Below are 19684 nucleotides of genomic sequence, written 5' to 3' on the forward strand. Positions count from 1 at the left end.
GACAAAGGAAAGACCTTTTAGCGCCCTAAAGAGTGCCCTAACAAGCCAGCCTGTGCTACAATCGCCAGACTATACAAAAGGGTTCGTTGTTCAGTGCGATGCTAGTGAGCGAGGCATGGGCGTTGTACTGTGCCAACGGGAAAATGGAGAAGTAGAACACCCCGTCCTGTATGCTAGTCGTAAGCTGTCCAGTCGTGAGCAGGCGTATAGCGCCACCGAGAAAGAGTGTGCGTGTCTCGTGTGGGCCATTCAGAAATTGTCATGCTATCTAGCCGGCTCGAGGTTTATCATTGAGACGGATCACTGCCCTCTCCAATGGCTGCAGACCATCTCTCCCAAAAATGGCCGCCTCCTGCGCTGGAGCCTCGCTTTACAACAATATTCCTTTGAGGTGCGTTACAAAAAGGGGAGTCTCAACGGTAACGCCGATGGCTTAAGTCGAAGCCCCTAACGTAGGAATCAGCCTCAAAATTGTTGGTTACTGATGTTTTTCTTCCTGAGGCAGGATTTTTTTTAACATATTGCTTTTGTTTAGTGTTTCAAAGTGGTGATATGCTTTCTAGTGCAATTTTTCAATTTGTGGACGCGTTATGAGTGATGCTAGACTACTGTAAGGAACTAGGCAGTGGTATAAAAAGGGGAAAGAGCCTGGCAGGGCTTAGTGAGGGTTGTGCCGTGCTTGCTGACTGAGCGGTTGAGTTTCAGCGTAGTTCTAACGCTTGCCGGGAACGAGAACAAAGATGTGAACTCTCCCGAAGTCACTTTGCAGTGTCCCGTGCGAACCTGAACGAGAGAACGAGGCCTTCTCTGTGCGCTGCGCTCAAGAAACGTCGAGGGACGCCCGACTTCGGTTATGAGCATCATCGAGCGACATCCCTCCGGACAGCGGATGCAGTCCCCTGTCCATCGGGATCTCCTTCCCCCGGCGGGGCGGTCTGTTGCGTTTCGCCTGCGACACGTGGTTTTGCCGGCGCGACTGCGGCGGGGCGGCAGACATTTTGGCCCGATCGTCGTCGCCGCAACGCTCATCGGCAGGTGTTTCCAGGCGCGACTGCGGCGATGCGACCGCAAAGGATCACCCTCTCATTCCAGTCATTGTGCCCGAACCAGGCGATGCGAAAGCAGGGATCATCCCCTCATTACAGTCATTGTGCCCGACCGGCAGCGCTACAACAGGGTGCTACGATATCGTGCTCGACATGGTGCTACGGCAGCGCTACGACAGGGTGCTACGAGATCGTGCTCGACATGGTGCTACGGCAGCGCTACGACAGGGTGCTACGAGATCGTGCTCGACATGGTGCTACGGCAGCGCTACGACAGTGTGCGTCACCATTAGCCCATTGTACATTCACGTGCTCGTCTTTTGAGGGGTTCCTTCTTGCCCTCAACTGCGAGAGTATAAAAACAGCTGCCCCCGGACGCCAAAAGAAGGGCTCCGATTTCTTCTGTTGAGTGAAGTGCTCTCCCGTCTCTCTACTTCGGTCAAACCTGACCGCCAACTCTTTGCGATGTTAAAATAAACAAGTTGTTTCGTTGTTACCAGTCGACTCATGCTTTGCCGGGACCTTCGGATGCTTCCAGTTGTTCCCCAGGCCGCCAGGCCAACGCTACCCTTGGGGCTTGCGACCCAGGTACAACCACGGGCGTCAGCGCCGAGTTCCCAACAGATCGTACCAGCGGTGCGATCCAAACACCGGTCGCACAATACGCAGTTGCTGCCGGAGCACAATGCCACCCCGCTCCCTTTCTCGCATCTCCCCCATGGCCATTCGCGCTACGTAGGACAGCGCGCTTGCTCTTCGCTTTCTTCCTTCGCGCGCCACTCGCCACTCGCGCGAGATTGAGCCGCGATCGTCAGTTTCCCTTGCGCCCGGTCGCACAATACGCAGTTGTTGCCGGAGCACAATGCCACCCCGCTCCCTTTCTCGCATCTCCCCCATGGCCATTCGCGCTACGGAGGACGGCGCGCTTGCTCTTCGCTTTCTTCCTTCGCGCGCCACTCGCCACTCGCGCGAGATTGAGCCGCGATCGTCAGTTTCCCTTGCGCCCGGTCGCACAATACGCAGTTGCTGCCGGAGCACAATGCCACCCCGCTCCCTTTCTCGCATCTCCCCCATGGCCATTCGTGCTACGGAGGACGGCGCGCTTGCTCTTCGCTTTCTTCCTTCGCGCGCGCCAGATTGAGCCACGTTCATCGGCTTCCCTCGCGTGCTTTCACTCGCACATACAGCATATGGCGCGCGGCGACGGTGTTGCCGCCCTTGCACTTTATACGGAACATCACGAAGACGGCAAAAATGCGCCTGGAGTGCCCATATAATTCACTCGTACTGTGAATCAGTGACGTGATAGCTGACGAAATATAATGAGCAGCAGGTCTTGCACTGTTCGCGTTTCCGAAAAGGACATTTTATCGGAAAGCTGTCCTTCGACTGCCAGCTGAAAAGGGGATTTTCTGTTAAATGCGGTATGGGGCCCCTTAAACGGGATATAATTCTCACGCGGCTTTAATTCATAGACATTGCCAAAGAGGTTCACTTTTTCTCAGTAATTGCTAGGCCAGTGTTTAAATATCTATGCCGAACGCCTGCTAGTGATCTCACGATATGTATAATAACAGTGTTTGAAGTAAAATTTGTTCATTATTTATCGTCACGTCTAGTAGGTGTCAGCCACTTCTTTTAATCAGGTATACGACTTCTTCAGGTTGATAAGTTCCTTCATAAGAACCGCTTATAAGCTGACGATTGGCTTTTACTTGCTGACCACAAAAAAAAAAAGAAAGAAAAAGAGAAGGTTCTATTCCCTGCTACAGTGGCAACAGTTAAGTTGGAGCAGAAAAAAAATAGTGTCTGCGTTCTTATATTCTTGAGCCCGTAAAGAACCCAAGAGGCCTAAATTAATCAGGAGCCCTCAATGACAGTGTCTGTAAATAGCCCGGATGTCAATTTCACGCGTTAAAATTAATTCATATTATCAATTACTATAATTTGGTTTGCCTAATTAAAATGAAGTCAACAAACATCCGGCCTAAACTGAACAGTACTTTGTCTGGCTTGTTTTCTGTACACTAAAACAAAATGATAAGATGCCAATTTAAAATTAGGAAAAAAAACGGTACAGCCACTGACAGTTTCGACTTTATCTTCTACTGTTTTGTATGTCGTGTCGACTACCGCTGTGTGATGGCATTTACGAGGCTTCTCGAAAAAAATGTGTACCATATATTTGTGTCTTGTGGAATGTTCATTAAAACGCATGAAATTTACGGTGTGCGTATCATTACTTCTTGTGCATACATGAAACCATTCTCTCCCCCCCCCCCCCCCTCATAGTCCTGCAAGTATTCTTGACGCCAACGTGGGACTAAAAATTGTGCTTACTTATACGAGTTCGGGTTGCATGCCTGAAACCACGCACACCTTCTGCGGGCGGCACTGTCATCGTCAACACAAATAAGAAGGCTAGCTGCTAGGCCGATTAAGAATGTTGGTGTAAAAGTGCAGGGGCGCAAGAAACAATGTATATAGAGAATACCCATCTTTGTTCGAATGATTAGACCCAAATAACAAAAACCATGTAACCAAATCGGCGCTTACGTATCCTTCGGCTAATTGTTCATGGTCTTCCGCCGTAACCACAATGCATTATGATCACGCTCTCACTGTCAGACCATGTTCCGCGCACTGCGTTTTTAGTGGATCCGGAGTGATAAAGGTCTGAAAGCACCAAATCTCCAGTCTTTCATGATCTTTCTGGTGCTAAAAAGAACACCAGTCGATCCCCAACACCAACTATAGCCCAAAACTTCACGTAGCTCGCCCGCAAGGCGAATGCCTAACTACCTTGTAAAGAAACTTTGTGATTGCCTACTGGGTTTTCAGTCGAAACAATTTGACTTTTTTATATGGTATAGCTTGGAGCACGATAGTAGCGCAGGTGCCACCCCATTCCGTCGTTCTGTCAATCTTTTGTCGTCAGTGCGTGCACCGTGGAGTAAAATGTCCTCTGTGTATTTACGTTCGGCCACAAACCTCAATAACTCTGCTCGTCGTTAGGATTTTTGTCAGACCCCAATAAACGCTCGTGGATTTTCGCTATGGTTTTCTTCTACGGTCATTAAGTAACTCAGTATTTTCTTCGTGCTCTTTTGGACGAGCTTTAGATAGTAATGCCAGTTTCACTGGGCGGCTTAACTTGTGCTATCTGTTCAATAAAGATGCAAATAAGCATATACACAAGAGATACATTATTGTGACAGACGATGTAATGAGATTGCTATATATTAGCGCTTGAATTTATTCTGAGAGAAAATAATGCGACGCATTACTTTCTGGGCGACCCTTGCGTATTGTGATGAGCCTTTCACGCTAATCGTGCCCTTAATTCACACTGCGACGAATTACGCAGCGACATCTACGACACCTCTCGTACTCAATTTTGTGGCTCACACTGTTAACGCTGCACAGCGCATGGATGGACCTATACGTGACGAGGTCAGCCCTGAACTTTATATTCTGATGCTAATATTTAGAAAACATCAAGAACACAATATCCGATCGCTGTTGCGGATTATTTTGCCTCGAATCCTCCATCACTCTCGTTCTATAAAAGCTGAAGAATTTGGAGCCGGGGCACTATAGAATCTCCGAACGCCATTACGGTGCCCCTGGCCAGAGGTGGGCATTGATTTTTAATTTGGATAACGCGAACGTCGCTAACGAGCTTATACAGGGAAAAGTCCGGCTAGCCGATAGGGTGTCGCAGTTCCCCTTCTCTGCCGGTAATTACAACGGGGGCAGATTGCAGCGGTAACTAAGCGGCGAGTTTCGTAGTACGGCAAGCGTGTCCCCGATCGCTTCACTCTGAGCGCCAAGGGCTGCCCCGAGGGCCGAACAAATAAAGCGTTTGGGCGGCGCATCACTAAAGTGCCTTTCTTGTTGAATCGGGGGATATGGCGATGCAGAGGCCGATGGAGCCCTCATTACACGCTGTGTATGTCCTTGATTAGAGTTTGCTTGGATTTTGTTCTTATGCGGGCAACCACGCGAAGCGGGAACGCTCATTCAAGATGCTATAGGTTCTCGTTCTTTTCTCCTTTTTTATTTTTGAACATAACTGGCAAAGTAATGCTAAATGGAAGACAGTTGGGAAATGAGAGCTTTATGTAAACAGCCGTACAGCGCCGTAACTTGTTAGTGGAACTCACGTTTTTGCACATAAATGTGAATCTGATAAGGAGTAAGAATATGAACCGTTAAGGAACATTAACATGCCGTTAAGGAGGCAAAGGATTGAGCAGACAAGGAAAAAGCACTCACATGGCAGGCTAAGTACTCACTTAGCCTGCCATGACAGAGGCCCAATGCAACTGCAACGGGACGTGTTTCACTTCTCGCTTCGCTCGACAACGTCCGTATATTAAAGATTTCAGCGAAGTTTGTCGCGACACACGGTCTGTCGTCTTGCGAGGCTTGTCGAAAGCTAACATTCCTCTTGTGAGATGATGCCCACACGCGACGCAGTGTGCGCCTGCCTTAGGTGGTTTGTCAGAATGGTCTGAAGCTCGCAAATGAAATGCAGGCTAGGTTTCTTTTTTTGCGTCTACACTTGCAAGTGTCAACACAGTTATACCGCTATTAAAGCTCGGTTTTGAAAGAATCACTCAAATCACTGCGAGAACCAGCCAAGGTACCGAGGAGAGAAGAACTAAATGGGCCCAGAACACGCAACGCTGTCGGATATTAAGTAACGACAGGCACAGAAGAAAATAGCAAGGCACAAGGAGGTTGCTTCGCTGACTGGTCATTATTAATTAGTTTATGATAGTAGTGCAGGGGTCAAATATTTAGAAACCTATACTCAGGAATTTTGGACAATGCGCCATCGGCCGCAACACACCAGCATAAGTCAATGGGCAGTCCATGACAGAAAGAACTAGCCCGCCAACATGTTTTAGTCAATGGGAAGCACTTTAAAAAGTTGTATCTCAACAGATCGACTCAGTTTCAACAAGTCCTTGTCAGCAACGTTGGAAGGGTGCCTCCTTCTAAGAACATACACATTTATGAGACTTAGTCGACAAGTAGTGCTGCGTTATAGCAGTGTTTTGGTCCTGACGGAAAGATTGCTATAAAGCAAGAGCGAAGTTAGGATAAATACCGTAAATGCGTATGTTAGTAGAAGGAAGTACTCTCTCGATGTTGCTAATTCTGTCTTGTTGAAACTCGGCCAATATATTGAAATAGAACTTTTTGAAAATGTTGCCCATTGAGTTACACTGGCGTATTGCGGCGGTGAAGTTTAATAAAGTTTACGAAGGGGCATTGCTCAAAATTCCTGGACGTGACGCTGTGTGATATACCTCCGACACATAAACTTGTCTACCGGGGCACTACTGAAAGGGGGGGGGGCTCTTTGCGCCCCCCTCCCACACTTTTGAAAGCGGCACTGTTGGCTGCACACCGGCAAATCCAACAAAAACAGTTGAGGCCAAGTCTAACTTGAACATCTCAGAAAACACAAAATCAAACATTGCTTTTGATAATTTACCTCTTTGGAATAATCAGTGTTGCCACTTTAACAGTTCGGTTGCTAGATTTAGCAACCTTTTTCGTTTTGTTTGGCGGCAAAGCTTTCTATTTAGCGACCGATGTCTTTTTAGCAACCTAAATGAATATTGGCGACATTTTAGCGACTTCGACTGCAGGAAAGTTGCTTCAAAAATGTCCTTCTAGCACGCACTTAATTAGTCAAAAACTACATGTAAGCGGACTTGCTGCGCGACGCATAGGCAACGGTTTCCTTCACTGTGGTGGTCTTCACGTTGTTGTGCTTCACAACACAGTGGCCATCACAGACTTCACATTGCGCTCACAAAATTGATGTTTTTTTCTTTCTTGACAAAAGCGATTTCAATGGGTGCAAACACTGCGGGTTCTGCAGTATTACTAAATGCAGTCGCTTGGCAGACGTTCGCAAGCGTAGGAGTAAATATAATTGACCAAAACCAATTGGAACAAATTTGATATCCATATTTAGAACACGGCAGGTGAAAAAGTTTGGCAGCATGTTCGTGAAGGCGAAAGCCTGCTGCACACTTAGTAATGCATTAAGTTATACGATCGAAGGGGTCTGCCTTTTACGGCCGCTTCGTGTGCTCCGGTTGATGATGATGATGCTTTAATGGCTTCCCCTTAGAAACGGGGCGGTGACAAACAGTCACCTAGTCTGCTTGATTTGATCAGGTGTTCTTTATCTAGCATTTTTGTATGCCTCTCCTTAATCTTTCTGTCAATTTTTTTTTTGCTTCAAATAGCCGACACCGTAGCACACTTGGAAGTACAACGCGCGCGTAATGCGGAGGTTGCGGGTTCCACTCCCACAGGTGGCAAGTTATCTTACCGTGCACTTTCATTTCCCTTTTATTTGTTATGTTTTACGCCTGAATTGGAACCCCAGCTATGTTCGCCGATGCTTTCCTTGGCTTCGTTATCTGTTGACTTTACATGGTCATCATCAACAAAAATCGAGTCTCGGTTCCCCTTCTCGCGTGTATGTATATACAGGGTGTTTCACGTAACTTGAACCAAGGATATTAAAAAAAGTGGTTAGCCGCAGCTGAATGAAACCAACGTCATGTGGCTTGCCATAATGTGGCGCCCCTTAGAGTATTTTTATACTCCGTTGAATTATATCATTAACTAAGATGAATTATGAAAAATATTTATTATTCACTTTAGGGCCAAGTGCGTTTCGTCGCGTTGACGAGGGGGTTCAGGCACGACCGATCAATTTTTTTGTAGCAACGTACACCTGCGTGGTGATTTCTTTCGTCGTTTAAAAAAAAGGCCCGCGAAATACGACATAACATCACGTGACTGCGCTGGTGCGCTATAGCGCTCTCAATCGCGCTTCGTGCGAACGAACCGTGCGCGCGCACCGTGGCAAAGTGAGCGGCCGCGACATCCCCCGATGTCGCGGCCGATGTCGAAGGCGCTTCCTCTCCGTGTGCCACCATTGGCAGTGGCACACGTAGAGGAAGCGCCGTCGTCCCTGATAAGCGATGTAGGCTCGACGCACGGTTGAGAGCGCCGCAATACGACAGTGCACGAGCGCAGTCACGGGGTTTTATTTCATATTTCGCGGGCTTTTTTTAAATGCCGAAAAAAAAATCGCCACGCAGCACGTACGTTGCCCCAAAAATTGGGTCGGTCGTTTCTGAACCCCCTCTGCAATGTAACGAAACGCACGTGCCGCTAAAGTGAATATTAAAAAAGTTTTGCATAATTTATTTTAGTTAATTAACTAATCAAGCGAAATATAAAATATACTCTAAGGAACGCCACTTGACGGCAAACCATATGCTGTTGGTTTCATTCAACTGCAGCGAACCACTTCTTTTTAAATCCTTGGCACCAGTTACGTGAAACACCTTGTGTATATATATATATATATATATATATATATATATATATATATATATATATATATATATATATATATATATATATATATATATATATACAGAGATACAGAGGAAAGGGAGCGGCGCCCCCTCCCCCTCCCAACCTCGCCCCATTCTTAAAACAATTGGTACGCCACTGCTCCAAAACAAAAATAAAACAAAAAAAAACTGCACGGATACGTCCTTGACATCTTTTTAAAGCTACAGTGTGCATGGTTTTCACACCTTAAACAGTAATTCAGACAAAGATTATTTATCAAAATGCATTTCTGTGCATACTTGGAAGCACGGGACACAAGAACACGGGAGCACGGGACCCCTCAGCTCATCAGCGGGATAGTACGCCGTCCCGTAACGCAAGCCTTATTGTGCCGAGCGCCCTTACATGCTTTCAGCTGCTCTCTCGCTTTCTACACACCAGTGACAGCAGTACAGCCATGCATATGTACAAGTGTACAAGCGATCAGCAGGCTTTGACGCCGCAGTTTCGTTCTGCGCGTTGCAGGTGATCTGGCTTTGTTCGATTATCCCTAGTTTTAGTACCTTTTCACAGGACGATGGCGTGTGGATAGGTTCTCTGTTAAAATTCAGTAATCATTAAGAAACATGTTTTGCTTACTATACCGAACTCGTATGCATAAACGCCACGTACAAAAGCTCTGTACCCTGAGGTGTGCGGAGTTTTTATGAGTGTACCCTCATGTGTACAGACTGATAGTCTTCACACGGTGATGACTATCAATTTCAAACATAATTCGTGAGGTCTTAAATTATTTGTAGCCATAGATTCATAAAATGCTTCACATACTCTACCCATGCGCCCAGCGACCGAGATTTCAGTGGCCAGACGAGACGCCCAGTTACGATGTGGCCAGACGAGAGGCCCAGTTGCGAGATTTACTAAGCTTGAAGGGTGACAGCGACACAGGGATAGCAGGACAGACATGGACGAGCGCTAACTTCAAGATAAGTATTATGAAGTGAAAACAGCGCGATTATACGTAGAGAAGGGATCAGAACAAGAATCGCTCACAAGGAACTATCACAGCGGCCGCAACGAAGCCCAACTGAATGAGATGCGTAGCATCCAGATCCGGAAAGGCTAATTCCTTTTGAAGTCAATAAACGGAAAGCATACTGACATACTGATTGTGCGCACATTGCAACTCTGCTATCACTATAATTTCTCTCGTTCGTTGGTGCTGAGATTTGTGGGCTGTCACACATCTACCACACTGCCGTCGACACGTGCTGCAGTGGGCGGCCAAGGTCTCGTTTAACATTGTTCGCATGCTAAGGCAGTCATATATTCAAGCACTGGCAAGCTTGACCAAAATATGACATGCCATACGATAATGTAATAAGATATACAACCACCTTAACGCATTGGACATACTGATTGCGGTGGTTCATTTTGTACACTTTTGTTGATTTCTCAATAGAATTTGTTAGAGTACACAGCCTTGAGAATTTTTGGAGCTGGAAACACGACACTGACAACTACTTTACTTCCTAAGTTCTTTAGGTAGCGCGACATAACTGTGTACATACACAAACTGTGTATGTATGGTGCGGTGACATTTATTTTTTGCAAGATACCCTGTCCATTGCTGTTGAGATTGCACTGCAGACGTTCCGCTTCCTTTTTTCTTATAGGACATTTTTCTATGCTCCCTTTTTCTTATGCTGATAATGACAATGAATATCTATTCGCTTCCTCTGCGAAAAAAAAAATAACGAAAACAAAACTGCCATACCCACTCAGATCATTCAGTACTCTCCGCTAAACGAACAAAGAAAAGACTTCAAAGATTAAAAAGAAAAAAAAAGCCTGGTTACTACGGTTCAATATAAACGATAATAAATAAAGAGGCAAAGCTTCTCACACACAGACACTGTTAAGTTTTTAACATTTGCCCACCGACGCGTCAGAAGTAAGTAGTAATGGGAAATATCTATAGCCAAATCAAATCCTGAATGGGCACCTGAAAGCGTGCTTCACCTTTACAATACCATACACGTGGAGACGAAAACCAACGTTTAGAGAACGCTGGAGAGATTTAGGAATATGTTGACATCCACTTAGCGACGGTGGCGTGCATACGAGTGCTTACGGAAAGCGGAGAAACTACTTCGTTCTTTAAATGAAATACGTGTAAACAAAGCGTGCTAATTAGCTGGAAGACATTTAATAGATAAAAACGCAGAGACATCAATTTCGCGGTCGCGTCCAGCAAAGGGGAAAAAAAAAACACATGGGCTGGAAAAACTATTTTACCGTGACCTGAGCGTGAAAACACACACACACACACACACACACACACACACACACACACACACACACACACACACACTCACACACACACACACACACACACACACACACACACACACACACACACACACACACACACATATATATATATATATATATATATATATATATATATATATATATATATATATATATATATATATATATATATATATATATATATATATATATATATATATATATAATCACTTTTGGCACCCCTGTTGTAGCTGCGCACGGAGCGCGGCGCTTTTGATGTTTAGCGCACCGCGAAAAAAAATAATTACGCAGTGCATAGACATTGAAAAAATTTAGAGAAGTTGTTTGAGGAACCTTTTCTAATCAGCCAGGTAATTACTACACAATAAGGATCCTGGTTACGGAAAAAGACTGATGACCGAACATTGTAGGTCTCACGATCGTATATTGAGCCGGGTTTTCTTAAAAGCATGGCTAATGTTAGCTGAGGCACTCAGTGTATATTTTGCTGGGAGTCGCTAAGTGCAAAGAACAAAAATGATGCTCTAAATGATCACGAGTGTAATCTGTCATCGTTTGGCTGACAGCAACTGGCTCTATATCCGAGCAGCTGGAAACGCTAGACGGCAACCTGTCTTTTATTATCAAGTCTGAAGAAACAAGAGGAAAGTTACTGATTATAAAGCTTTAGAAATCGCTGACTGAAGTGGCCTCAAGAATAGCGCCAGTGCCAGTGAACAACGCACAGCGGTATCTCTGCTTGGGGCCTTAAGCTACAGGGCTGACAGCCTCCGCTAACTTTGGGTACGCTAATTTGGGTACGTAATGTACAGTTTTAGAAAAGCGTTTGGCAGCTTACATACGCTAAGCGCATAGCCCTTCGCTACGAAGCGCGTCCGATGAAGACATTTAGTTTAACTTATGGGAAATGCAAGCGTATAAAGAAGACGATAAAAAAAGGGCGCCGTTTAGCGCATCGTGCCAAGCATGTCCAAGCCAAGAAAATACATTAGCAGCTATCCTATCGTTTCGGTGCTGACGCGTCTCGTCAGGCCTATGCGGACGACAGGATTGCCGAACGATATCTCAAAGTCTCGATGCGCTATGCGCTCTTAACTAGCGTTGTAGGGGAGATTATGGAAGAGGAAAGCTCATTTCAATACTGGCAATCAACGATAGCGAGAGTGTAGTAATTGAGGCAATTTCACTGAATCATCAGTGTACCGCCATTTTCGACAACGCTATTTCCTGGCATACGTAAACGTTATGTGCATTAAGCTCGTTAAATGGCGTACATTAACCTGCCGTACGTAACTTACAAGAAAACAATAGCGTATGGAGCATGAGAAGTGACGCTAACGCCATTCCTTTACGTATGTAGCGCGTTTACGTTTCCTTGCAAACGCTTTTCTAAAACTGTCGATTTACCGGAACGCCATATCTCCTTACGTGTGCAGGTTGGATAACAGCGTGCGAATAAAGCTTTTATTAATCGCAACCGGCTCAATGTGGACGTCCAAACAAGTGGGTCCTGGGTTTTCTCTGTTGTTTTTCCCCGCGAGGTTATTCAAAAGCGCTGAAATTCACCTGTGCATTGAGAACACCTTATTAATATCCATGAGAAGTAAGTTCTCCCCTCAGACTGTATATGAATAGTGAAGCCTAAAGCGCCCAAGAGAGCTTACAAAATCCAGGAAAGTCGGCGCGTCTTCATTATGTTGGAAAAGCAGTGCTAAAAAGCAGCGGGAACGACATCGCGTTATGACAGTCCTCACCTATTCCTTGTCAGCAGTGACTGTTAATTTTCTTCTTCGGATTGTACTCCATTAAATATCTAGCCCCTTAGTTCGCCTAACTATTTTGACAAAGAGAGAGAGAGAGAGAGAGAGAAATTTATTTACAGAAAGGCAGAGAGGTCGGCCTGAGCTATAACTTGCTCTGGCCTGCTACTCTACTCTGGGGAAAAGGGACGGGGAGGGAAAGGGCTGATGAATGATGATGGTATAAGGAAGAGATGCGTATATACAAATTCACAGAGTTGTGGTATCTCTAACGGCGTGCGTCCAGCCCAGTGGCTTGGAGAAAAGCTACAGCGGCTCTTGTTACCAGGGCTGCGCTGGTTGCATTAGGCCAAGGACCTAAAAGAAACTCATCCGATAGCGGTCTCTCATGGATGTTTGCTATGTAAGAGACAAGTTGCTGTCGTTCTTGCGCGTACACGGGACACACGCAAAATATATGTTCAAGTGTTTCTGGCACCTCACAGCATTCACAGTTTTGGCTAGTATCACTGGCACCTATCATATTTCTATAACGGTTGGTGAATGCGACACCAAGGGGAATCCGGTGCACCATGCTCGTGTGGTTTCCTTTGAACTTGTGAGGCATACGAAATCTCATTTCTTGGTCCCATTTGTGTAATCGCTTGTGCCGTCGATCTGGTTGGGTCCAGTGTTCCAACGTAGAGTTGCGGTTTACGCGACGAAGTAGGGCGTTTGTGTCTGTTCGTCAGAACGGAATGCGTACTTCACAAGCATTATCTAAAGCAGTTTTCGCTTCAGCGTCTGCCTGTTCGTTCCCTATCACGCCACAGTGTGATGCTATCCACTGAAAGGTGACATTGTGGCCATTTCTAGTTGCGTGGTCGAGATACTCTGTAATTTCTATAGCCATAGAATAATACGGGCCCCGTCTGAGGACACAGTCAATCGTTTGTAGAGCTGGCTTGCAATCGCAGAATATCGTCCATGCGTGAGGAGGCTCCTCGGAGAGAAATCGAAGTGCTTCCCGGATAGCAACAAGTTCTGCGGCAGTTGATGTTGAGCTATGGTCTAGTTTAAACCGGCGAGCGATGATCACATGTGGAATGACGAAGGCTGCAGTGGAGGCATATGGTGTGACAGAGCCATCGGTATACACATGTACAGTATCTCCGTACTCTGTAGAAATGTGCAACAGCGTGAGTTGCCTGAGGCCAATAGATGCAACGAATGACTTTTTAGTAATTCCAGGGATCTGCAATGTAACGACAGGTTTAGGCAGAACCCACGGGGGTGTTCTCGGAATACAGTCGGGAGAAAATCTTGACGGCAAAACACTCTGATGCCGCGATATAGTCCTTGAAAAGCTGGAACCTGGGTGTGTGGTAGGGAGCGATGACAGAGGATGCTGCCTGTGTCGGGTCAACACGTGAAGGTACATTCGAAGAGGCTCGCAGAGCAAGTACACCCGAATAGGACAAGCACGAGCTTCCGCTATTGTTCCATTGGTTGACGTGCATCGTGGGAGGCCCAAACATGTGCGCAATGCTTGAGCTTGAATGCTCTCCAGCGCGCGCACACAACTAAGTCCCATGCTTGAGAGCGCCGGCATGCTGTACCGTATATATCCTACGAATAGGGCTTGGTACAATTGGAGTAATGACGACTCCGAGGGGCCCCATCTTGTTGCTGCCACGACGCGAAGGACGTGAACAAAACTCTTCAGCTTTGACTTCAGTGCGGCGACGTGTCTTGACCAAGATAATCCCCGGTCTATGACTAAGCCAAGGAATTTGTGGTGTGAAACGGTAGGTATCGCTACGCCGTTAACAATTATCGGATACCTGGTCATTCGTTTTCGCGTGAATGTAATCACAGAACATTTTTCTGTTGAGAGTCGGAGGCCTTGACGCCGAAGATACTTAGCTGTGATTGTCACTGCACGTTGAAGCCTAGCACGCATTTGGGGACGGGTGGCTCCAGATGCCCATAGGCATATGTCGTCGGCATATGTGCTAATCTTTACCGTGCTAGGAAGTTCGGATGCAAGACCAATCAATGCAACATTGAAAAGAGTTGGACTGAGAACTCCCCCTTGTGGAACACCTCGATGTATATGGTACTGTCCGGTGTCGCCATCACTTGTCGACATATACACCGTGCGGCCACTGAGGTAGCTAACAATCCATGTATATAGTCGGCCACCGATGTCTAAATCTTCCAGTGCATCAAGGATTGCATAATGGAGTACATTGTCGTATGCACCCTTAATATCCAGAAAGACAGCTCCAACTAACCGACGTCGACTTCTTCCCTGTTCAACAGTGGAGACCAAGTCGATAACTCCGTCAATCGAAGAACGGCCTCTTCTAAATCCGTGCATAAAATCAGGAAAGCAATTATTTCTCTCTAGAAACCATTCCAGTCTTGACAAAACCATTCTTTCCATTACTTTGCCGACGCAACTGGCTAAGGCGATCGGTCTGTAGGAGGAAAGCTCGTTAGGGCACTTTCCCGGTTTAAGCAGCGCTACAACGCGACTGCATTTCCAACAATCTGGAACATTTCCTGTCTCCCACGTCGTATTATAAAAAGATAGGAGAAGACGTCGTGATTCGGTGCCAAGATGGCAGAGTGCAGCGTACGTGATTCCGTCTGGTCCTGGTGCCGATGAGCGTCGAGAAACGGAAAGCGCAGCGTCAAGCTCTTGCATCGTAAACGGTACTTCGAGTCGCTCATCAGGTGACGGGGGTGCGATGGTGACAAGGGATGAAGTCACTGCATTAGACGCGTCCACAATCAGTTTACAGTAGTCCTCTGCTACCTCCAATTCGGTCCGGCGTTGATGTAGAGCCACCGCACGGAATGGGTGTCTTTGTTGTGGAGTTGCCTGGAGACTTCGTATGACCCGCCAGATCTTAGATAGAGGCTGTCTTGGATCTAGGGATCCACAGAAAGCCCTCCAACGCTGTCTGTCAAGCTTCTCCAGATGTCGAAGAACATGTCGTTGAGCACGGCGACTGCTCGAAAGATCGGACGGTGACTTTGTTCTTCTGTATCGCCGTTCCGCGCGGCGACGGATCGCACGAAGGGCCTCATATTGTATGTCGACCGATGACCTGTGCCTCGGTATGCTGACTTCTCTAGTTTTGTCCCGCAGGGTAGAGGCAATGATGTCCTCTATTTCGGATGGAGATGTCATACTCTGACAGGCGGTGTCGACAGAGGTCTTAAATGCAATCCAGTCTGTTTGACGAATGCAACGTGAGGCTGAACGGCGAAACCAGCTAAAGTGAACGTAAGTGGGGAGGTGGTCACTACCATGAGTCTCTAGATCCGTCAACCAGGATGCTGAAGACAGAAGGCTCCTTGATACAAACGTTAGGTCAAGACAACTGCTGTAGGACGTGCCACGAATAATTTGAATAAATTTGAACTATTTTGACAAACCACGTAAGAAAACGCAAGCGGAAGCGGCGCAAGCATACAACACGAATGAGGGCTTGCTGTACAATGAATTGTCCTACAGAAAATTACGCTTGTCTTGCTTATTTTACAACATGAAAGAAGGCGCACGTCTTCCTTGCCGCGATCATATTCTATTAGCGATGTTACGACCAAGGCTCTTTTTCCTGCTTTGATTGCAGACGCGCACAGTCCACTTTCTACTGCCTTAGAAAGTTTTTCTTTTTTTTGTCGTAGAGGACGGCTAGGCGCGACCATATGCCGCTGCCTGGGACTCACGTGCGTGGTAAGTGATGTTGAACCCTCGGTGCCTCCGCGTCCTGTGCTGCTGGGCCTCGAGAGTCAGCTTGAGCGTGTCGCCGTACGAGAGCAGCTGGAAGCCACGCTGCACGCTCAGTTCGCCGCCGCACAGGGTGATTGTGGCTGGGCTCCCTATGGCCGTGGTGGCACTGAGCCTCACGCTGACCCGGTCGCCCAGGCAGTGACCCGAGGCTTCTCGCACGCCTACGTCCAGGTCCTCCACCGTCACCAACACCGGCAGGCTGGGCGCCTCGGACTTTATCACGTACCTGGTACAGAAAATTCGCCACTGTAACGGAATGCTTGAAGTGTGAGGTGGTGAAAAAGCAAGGCAGACAAGACACAGATAGCAAGGAACATGCGTGTTTCTTGCTACCTAAATCGATGCCGCTCATGGAGCGAGCGAATGTGGAATAATGTAAAGCATGTAAAATAATTAAGGCATAAGGAAACGGTGACTGAAGGGAAAACGAACTATACACAATAACGTAAAGTCTGTTTTTCAAAAGTACTCTGGAACATGTCTTTAATGCGTTAAATAATGACTATATTAATGAAGGGAAAGGTTGCTATAGATGAAGTGATAATAGCATAGCGCTACTAACAAAGCCAATCCGTAATGCGGAATTAGGTTGCTTTCGTGAATCTACGCCTACCTCGAGAATTTGTGTATTATAGTTGTTTGATTAGCTAAACCAATGCGCTTGTTAGATCCTGCTGTCGTGAACATCACAGACGAATATTATGGCCCCACGCACATCGAAGAAACATTCTATTTTTCGAAAGATAGTTTGTCATTTCCTGCCACTTTTCGGATTTAGATTTTGTCTCTGTTATTCAGAAAATTCAAGAAATGCCCACAAAGAGAGGCAAAAGGACACAATCTGTCTCCTGACCAGGCCCGCGATAGATCGCGTAAGCCCTTGTCACTTAAGACTGGGGGTTCACATAAAGATGGAGACGAAGCAATCGGCGGCGGGCGAATACGGGAAGCCTCAGCCTGGAGCCAACATTTTCACAAGGGGACTTGGTCCTCTGACGAAGACAAGTTGACCCGGTCCACTGCCTTATACTATGGAAAAGGAAAAACAAAAGATGGTGCAGGAACTTCAGCAGAGAAGAAAATATTATGCACGGGTGGCACACCCCCTCAGGCACACATGCTTCATTCACAAACCGTCAGAGACGCCGACGAAATTAAAATACGAAATAAAATAAACGCAGATGCTCTTTTGTCCATTCTTGCATTTCAGGTGCACAAGCCCGCAGTCGCACTGAGTGTGCCTTACCAAGAAGCGTTTCCAAATGGAGACAACTCGGTTTTTGACAATGACTGCCTTCGTGAGAAGGTAAACAATAAGTAGTTCGCTCTTCTGCTCGTTTTATACCTACAAAAGGCAATACGCAAATGTATCCGTCAGCTGCACCACAAAATGTCCATAGACACTGATTCGGTCATCCCTAATACCTGCCCGTACGGCACGAACACGCATTTGCTGCCACACGCGTCTGACCCATTGTTGATGACGCTGTCACCCATGTGTGCTACCATGTCGCCACCGCTAACTAGCGCTGCTGACTGCATGCTTCCAACCGTACCATCCGTTGCCGCAATATGCCGTTAAGAAGCAAATGCCACATGCGTTCTTCGAGCTTTGTAATTGTAAAATTGACGATAAACACCTAGCTGGTTTGCTACAACAAGGGCAGCTTCGCGCATCCACCTTGCTCACCTGCAGTGCATGCTGTTGGGGTAGAAGTGCGGGTAATGCGGCGAGATAAGCGACTGTGGCCGGTCTTTGTACGCAGTGAGAGTAGATGGCGGGTCGTGGCACAGCGATGCCATATCAACCGTCGTCCAGCTAGCTGCGAAGCCCGTGGCTGTAACCGAGTAGTCCGAGTGGAAAGTCAGTCGCAGCTCATTGGACTCCGAGAAGTGGTCAAACCTGCACAAGTGCAACGGCAAAATTTCTCTATTCAATGAGAGCATACCGAGTGCTGCCTGAAAAAAAGCTTTGAAAAATGTTCGCCGAAGGCACAGGCACAGTGATTTTTTTTCTTTTACTCGAAAAATACCCGGAAGTTCCTCGGTTCTCGTGGAGCATGCAAGTTCGCAATTTTTCCAGCTGCCACTGGACTCGCCGACTCACCTGTCGAGGTCGGCTTCGTGCTGTCCGCAGATGCGCACGGGATCAACCGGGCTGTGCGGGCTCTCGATCTCGATGTAGTCGTATAGGCAGTCAGCCTGCCACTCGAGGTCCAAACGAGAGAAGGAGAGCAGTACCCGCGAGCCAGGTGGCCCCACGATGGACACTGAGTAGTGCAGGTCATTCAGGTAGTGCGCCGGGTGGTGCAGCGACGTAAGCGTGCCCGACGGTTCCGTGCGCGTCGAGTTCAAATCCTGAGGAAGCGCTGCAGCGGGGGAAGAACAGCGCGCTGTCGTGTGTCTGTGGCGCGTGCGACTGCACCTCGCCCGATGGAAGGTGCACGGCGTACGAGGGGCTCAACACAGCCGAACTGCGCTTAGGAATGCAGCACGGACGTGCCGAGTGAGTGTTGAACCAGTGATATATATCTGTGGGCGAGGAGCGGCCACATGTCCCAAGAGGTAGATCATTTATCAAAAGTTACATGAACAGTTATCGTTTAGGAGCCTAGATCCACTGCTATCATTTTCCTCCAGCCTCTATACCTCTCAAAAAAGAAAATTTGGGACATCAATATGCGGCGAAAATCGCAACACATCAAAGTATATGATAGAGAAAATAGGTCAGAGAGTATGACAATGAAGATACATTAATTATGTTCGATGTGCGAGAACAAAAATAAATTGTTTCGAAGCATCCACGTTAGTTGGGCGGGATGATGTCGTCTGCATGCCTTAGACAACGTTGCTTCACCGTTAGTCATTCAGGCATTACAGTCTGACTCACCCGCAGACTTTTTGGGTGCAGTCATTTTTGGTTTAAGTCGGGGTAATGGCACCAACCACTTATCGGCTAGGGCATTTCCTGGACGCTCCCCGTAGTGGGCATGTATTTTGTGGTCGTGTGCAGTCAAAAATCTGTAGCGTGTCATCTTTCAAGCGTTTGTTGGTACAGAAAAACAACCAAGGACTTACATTTCCGTGATGAGGTTTCTAAACTTCTTCCTTTCTTACTAAACGCAACGTATTCACACAAAGAAGTTTTTACGCTAAAGCTGTTCGTAGGAGCCGATTCTCGCCTATATCGCTCAGATTATTAGCGAAGGCGGCCGCGCACTATCAAACAACAGTTTCGAATGAACAGCTTTCTGAATTCAGGCTAGCCCAAGGTATTTCCGTGATCCCGAACTAAAACGAAGTCGTTTGGTATGAAACTCGCTGGGTGAAAATTTACCTTTCTGTCGGAGCGC

At 46.9% G+C, this 19684-nt stretch overlaps 1 protein-coding gene across 1 annotated transcript in view; it reads right to left on the reverse strand.

Moving 5' to 3' along the window:
* The window catches only part of LOC142559151 (uncharacterized), a 282617-nt gene that overhangs the window by 48921 nt on the left and 214012 nt on the right, over nucleotides 1–19684 (reverse strand). Inside the window, exons 13-15 of the mRNA XM_075670830.1 lie at nucleotides 18439–18700; nucleotides 18022–18234; nucleotides 16268–16557 (exon numbers count right to left, since the gene is read on the reverse strand). Of these exons, the coding sequence (XP_075526945.1) occupies nucleotides 16268–16557; nucleotides 18022–18234; nucleotides 18439–18700 (765 nt within the window). The remainder of the gene's footprint in view (nucleotides 1–16267; nucleotides 16558–18021; nucleotides 18235–18438; nucleotides 18701–19684) is intronic.

The sequence above is a fragment of the Dermacentor variabilis genome, chromosome 1 (genome assembly GCF_050947875.1).
Source record: "Dermacentor variabilis isolate Ectoservices chromosome 1, ASM5094787v1, whole genome shotgun sequence".
NCBI classification, from domain to species: Eukaryota; Metazoa; Arthropoda; class Arachnida; order Ixodida; family Ixodidae; genus Dermacentor; species Dermacentor variabilis.